Raw genomic sequence first — 6,217 nt, 5'->3', positions numbered from 1 at the left:
ACACACAGACACACTCATACGCACATCTTAGTCTACATAGCATTACAGACTACACAATGTTTTCTTTTTTTCTCCATCACACACCGATGGACGTATTGAAGGCAACATGCGGTTCAGTGTCTTGCTCAAGGTCACTTCGACATGTGGTCTGGGGAAGCCGGGTATTGAAACGCCAACCTTCCAGCTGCTCTCCCTGCTGAACTACAGCCTTGGCCAACTTCTCAAGGTGGTTTCAAAGCCATTCACATGTCAGATCTTGTGACCAAAACATGTTTGTCGGGCAAGGAAACAACAAACAGGTGGCAATGAGCAACCCACACAATGGTCAGGGGAGTTGACGACACACGCCACCCTACAAGTGGGAACAGTCTTTCAAACCACGGCCACAAATCCCCACCAACTAGTTAGAACAGAAGCCTTTCAGATGAGAGATGGAAAATACAAGAAAAAAAGTCCAGTTGCCCTTATTTCTTAGAATTTGCAAAATACCTGGATGACTGGGAATCTAGACCAACACAATGTTATCTCGTGTTGTTGTATTTACTTTATATATCGGGACCTGGTAAGTATCAGATGATTTTCATAATGTTCTCATATGTAAAACGTTTGAATTGAAAGAGGGCTGTCATTCTATTTCACCTGACTATAGGCTGTAAATGGTTAGCTGTGTCTAAAGTCAGGTGGCCATCTTGCCCTGGAAATGATCCCTCTAAATTTTTACACATTGCAGAGTACAAAAAAGGAGTTACTTTGTCTTCTAATTAGAGATTTTCCCCTCAGTTAAAACCAACTCGACAAGTAGCAGGAACTTGAAAAATAGGAGTAGGACAGGAAAAGAACTGGGATCTGGGCTGCGAGTGTGTAATGAATAGGCTCGACTAGAAATTGCCAACAGTGCATTTTTGCAAAGGCAAAAGCTGTACTTCTCTTACTTTCAAAGAAGTTATCTGGATTTGCACCAAAATTACCGGTTTCTCTTTTGTCCATGTTTGATAGAATTTAGCCATATAGTTTTTGTACAATCCTGCTACCTGAGACACAAATAAAACCTCTTTGTTTTTCTCTCACCTACACAAAAGACAAATTAGTATGTTTGTGTGTGTCTGTCGTGTGTAAGAGAGAGGGAGGGGAAGAGAAGCCCAGCAGGCAAACCAGTTCTTGGGGCGTGTTACAGTGGGTGGGTCAGAACTTAATATTGGCACCAATCCAGTCAAAGCCCATCTCGGCTATTTAAGAAGAGTCCTGTCCTCTCAGCACCACAGTCACTCAGGAAACTCTACATAGCGTGTGTCTGCTTGCAGTCTCATTAGCCTCTGATAAGCATGGGTAAACATAAGGTGATTCTGGAAAAACTGGCGCGCACCTTCCAGATCCGCAACCTGCTGCTTCGTCAGGCCCTGGCAGAATGTCTTGGCACTCTCATCCTTGTGGTAAGGCTGTGTACACATGTGGTCTGTGTACCACTCAAGCTATTAAAATTAATGCATTGTGTTGTACTCATAGGGAAAAAAGTCCCAGTAATGAAGAGGTATGTGCATAGATTTGCTATAAGATTATGGTTAACGTAAGGAAGTATTATTATGGAAAGTCCTCAGGAAATGAATGTAAAATCCTCTGAAATCCTACGTATTGTATGCTTTCATGTACACAGTGTGTATATGCAACATGTCGATCATCTAATGAAAACCTTACAAAGTCTATTCTTCAGAATGTATACAATGATGCTGATAATAGATGACCTCTGTCCGCATCTTTTTTTTTTCTCAGAATGCTCTCACCATTCAATTGTTGCTGTTTGCTCACTGTAAGACAGCACTTTATTTATGATTTATAATCTTATAACCGTTTTTGTTGCTGCTGTGAGGGGTGATGACTGATTGTGAGACAACATGCATTTAATTAATTCAGTGTTTCCCACACATAGATGCGCCACAGATTAAACACCGGCCGCCACATGTTGCGTTTCGTTATTATTATTTTTTTTAGCGCTATTTAAAAAAATACTCGTATTCGTTCAGCTGCATTTCCTTGCTGCTCTCCCTCCGTCTCTCTCGCATAGCCCACTCACACACACAGCCCCTCCCCTCCGTGCTTCCCTGGAAGCTTGCTAGTCTCAGCGTCGCGTAGATTAGCTCAACCGAAAGAATTCACGAAATGTTGGTATCACGTGCACCTTTATAAAATCACACATTAAAAAGTCCTATAAAAATATTTTATATTTTGAATACAATGTTGTCCCGTCCCGTCCCGACCCATAGCAAGCGATTACGCCTTCTTTATAAAGTTAACTAGTTGCAAGTTTGCCGTAAAAAAAAAAAATGTAGTTGGGTTGTCGAGGTCTAAACACTAGCAGCTGTGAATCAAATAAAGTAGTTTTTTTAAACTCTTACACTGAATGTTTGCTGCTTCAATCCAGATGAGTATTGAAAAATATTTTCCGCGATTGAAAAAGAGAAGTGCGTGTTGATGATGATCGAGGAGCAGCCTGAACCGGAGGTATCAGTCTGAAACAGAGCTGAACAGTCCGACCAGTGTAATTAGCTATGTTATTCATTTGTTTACAATGAAGATGTGAATATCTGCAGATAAGCCGGTGTCACACATCCTTACGTCCCCCCCCCTGGCCCACCACCACACATTGCCTTCACATCTGTGGGAAACACTGTAATTAATTAATTAAGTCACATATACTTCAAAGGTAGTAAAGTCATACCTTTTGTATAGACTGAACAATTTCTCACTAAGTATGTAGACATTGTGATTGCTTACACTAAGTAACTGAGTGGAGATCAAATAAGAAGGTAACAGATTGGTCAGGTTCACAAAACTGTATTTGTAATCACACATTTAATAATGTTTTCCTGGAACTGATGGTATCCAGGATCTGAGAAATACAGTGGCAGAACAATAGATGTCACATCGCTGGTATTGTCAGACATAGTTTTTACTTCCTCAGTTAGTGAGATTACAGAAGTTGCACCCTGGACATAGCCCCTGTTTTTACGTACCATTTTCTCACTCATAAGGGTGTGTGCAGGTGTCTTGTCATTAGTTCAGTTCATGCTAAAGAAATCTAAAAAAGTGTAATGAATCAATTTTTCAACAGCACTGAGAGGTAACCTCTGAAAAAACTACCACTAGTTGACGGGAGTTGGTTTGTTAACCACTCCTAAAGTGGATTGTATTTTCAGCTGTGAGTAAGTGTTTCAGTGCTTTGATCTGAGGAGCAGCTGAAGGAGGGCCAATGGGGTCTTCATCCTGTATTTGAAAAGATCTCACAAGTATTGATTTAGAGATTTGTTCCAAGCTGGTGGAATTTTTCGCCCTCAGCTCCAAGACAGTTGCAAGGGTGTGTCTCAGTGGGCTGGCTAATGAGGATGGCTGAAAGCTCCCTGACAGTGCTCGAAATTGGGAGTAGCCTCATGGATAGGCCTACATGCCCGTACAGGCAGAAAATTGTTGTATGTGTTTTTGTTTAACTGGTTTCACTGATAATGATCACCGTGCCATATCTTCAAACCTCAACTTGACCTGGATAGGCTGACAGAACAACACTGTAGAACAACATCTACAGTTTTTAAGAATAAAAATAAAAAAAAACACTGGCATATCAAATACAGTTGATATAATTCGGGAAATAACTTTTAATTAAATTCATATCAGGACTGTGTCTAAAGAAAAAAATGAAGACTTTACCAACGTGCACGTTAACGGAAATGCATTTTATTAATGCACACTGAAAATATCTCACAAACATCACATCACATATTCAGCATGATGTTATTGGTTGTCTCAGCTACAAAAACAACTGTAGGTATATTTATTTTGAAAGGGAGTGAACTTGCTTTTACTCCCTCCTTCCAGATGTTTGGCTGTGGTTCTGTGGCCCAACTAGTCCTGAGTGGTGGTACCCATGGCATGTTCCTAACTGTCAACTTTGCCTTTGGCTTTGCTGCCACCCTAGGCATCCTGGTCTGTGGCCAGGTATCAGGTATGTAAATCGATTTCTCTGCCAAGGTGAGAGCTGAGGTGGTGATGTACTGGAAGTTCCCTGTGCTCCAAATTAGTCCAAAAGATATATATTTTTCTATAAGTTACATTTTTTTTTTTATTCTATGTGCATAGTGATGAATATTTTCTAAGCATTTTCAAAACAGATTACACTTACAGTGCCACAGATTATATCTTGATACAAAATCTGGATTTAGAGCACTTTTCTATTTTCTTATATCAAGGATCTGTTATTTGCCTGTGTTTACTGACATCCTGTCAACACTGTTGCAGGTGGACATCTGAACCCTGCAGTGACCTTTGCCCTGTGCCTGCTTGGAAGAGAGCGCTGGAGGAAGTTCCCCATGTTCTTCCTCTTTCAGACAATCGGAGCTTTCTTTGGGGCTGCAATCATTTTCGGCATGTATTACGGTAAGAGATGACTCCCCTTGATGAGCCAAGATTATCCTGCCAAAGCTATTAAAACAGATTTGTGTTTTATGTTTCATTGTACATCATTTAATCAGTTGCTCAAAAGAAAATAAAGAAGTTCTTAAATGTTTACATTTTGTTGTCCGCTTCCTTTTAGATGCCTTGTTTGACTTTCCTGGGGCTTTCAATATGACTGAGTCTGAAACCACAGCTGGCATCTTTGCTACCTATCCTAGAAAGAATCTCACCCTTGTCAATGGCTTTTTTGATCAGGTACTTTAAAATATGGACAGCTATCATACCCAGAGTGTAACATTTAGAGTTGTAGATCATGAAACTCACCATGTCTCTTCACATCTACCTCTCTCAAACACAGATTATTGGCACAGCAGCTCTGATAGTTTGCATTCTGGCTATTGTGGATCCATACAACAACCCAATCCCCGAAGGGCTGGAGGCCTTCACTGTGGGATTTGTGGTTTTGGTCATTGGGCTGTCTATGGGCTTTAATTCTGGCTATGCTGTCAATCCTGCCAGAGACCTTGGACCTCGTCTTTTCACTTCTATGGCCGGATGGGGGAGTGAGGTTTTTTTGTAAGTGCACACATTTGTAGGCATTTTTTGTCCTCAAAAAATGTGTTATTTCTGTGTAATCGTCCTTTACATTGCTTTTATGCTGGATTCCCTGGTTACAACTCTTTTTTTTTTGTTGTTCCTTCTTAGAAATGGCTGGTTCCTCGTGCCTATTTTTGCCCCATACCTTGGCAGTTTCGTTGGCGTGATTATCTACCAGTTGATGGTTGGCTTCCATGTGGAGGGAGAAGTACGTGATAAAAGACAGAAAACAGAGGAGGAGGGCATCCGACTAACTAATGACAACTCCAATGTCAACTCTAAAGAGACAACCAAAGAAATTATCTGAGTCTGTCAGAAATTTGCAGCTAATCCCTGAAAAAACATGTACATGTTAATACTGTCACACCACTAAATTTCCATCCTGCCAATGCTATGTTTTTTATAAACAACTTTACAGTTTTTGGAATTTCTCTTAAGAGAGTTAAGTGTTCTTGAATCGAGTCCATTTTCTTCACGTTATCGTGTAAGTGTATAATATTGTAGAGGAATGATTATGTACAGTATGAGCAAATTCTGACACACAGAATTAGACCTTTTTCTTTAAAGATATGAACGTTTGGATCTTATTGTTTCTTTGACTTCATTTTTAACAGTTTCTATTCTTTGTACCATTGAAGTTTTATAGAATTTTATATTCTTTATATGCAATAAACAGATGTATGTCTTTACCTGCCGGTTTCTATGCATTATCTTTGTTCAGATCCTTTCAAAATCTCAATTCAGGGAATTCACTTAATATAAACATAAATACACATAGAAGAATTGATCCTCCGGAGTTTAGAGGATCAAGACACTTATGTGTATATAGTCCATCGTCTAGACTATGTGAACCATGTTGTCTGGAGCTGACAGGCAGTGGTCAGGCTCTTCCCACAACATTCCCCACATTGCTATTGCTCTCTTAAACCAGACACTTTAAGTTGTTGTTTAAATACGCCCTATGCACCCAGAAAACAAATAAATAGAACAACCAGTAATTCTAAATTTGCCATGCTGAGATAAATGTCATCTCAACAAGGAGAGCTAGTTTGGAAGGGTTTACTTTGCAAAATGGAAAACATAGTATGAAAGAATTTTTGGCACTTAGATTTTAGTGAGGAGCAACACGAGAATACCAACAGATGGCGGTAGATAGGCACAGTGGAGCAGTAGCTTTGGA

General features: G+C 40.0%; 1 protein-coding gene across 1 annotated transcript; it reads left to right on the top strand.

Annotated features, from left to right (window-relative positions):
- The first annotated feature begins 1,248 nt into the window (after positions 1 to 1,248).
- On the top strand, positions 1,249 to 5,726 carry aqp3a (aquaporin 3a). The gene is made up of 6 exons (XM_075468756.1): positions 1,249 to 1,430; positions 3,865 to 3,991; positions 4,285 to 4,422; positions 4,580 to 4,695; positions 4,799 to 5,016; positions 5,146 to 5,726. Exons 1-6 carry the CDS (start codon positions 1,323 to 1,325, stop codon positions 5,342 to 5,344), a joined length of 906 nt encoding a protein of 301 aa, XP_075324871.1. The 5' UTR covers positions 1,249 to 1,322; the 3' UTR covers positions 5,345 to 5,726.
- The last annotated feature ends 491 nt before the right edge of the window (positions 5,727 to 6,217 follow it).

This window comes from Odontesthes bonariensis, chromosome 6, assembly GCF_027942865.1.
Source record: "Odontesthes bonariensis isolate fOdoBon6 chromosome 6, fOdoBon6.hap1, whole genome shotgun sequence".
NCBI classification, from domain to species: Eukaryota; Metazoa; Chordata; class Actinopteri; order Atheriniformes; family Atherinopsidae; genus Odontesthes; species Odontesthes bonariensis.
This window is presented reverse-complemented; position numbering and strand designations above follow the sequence as displayed.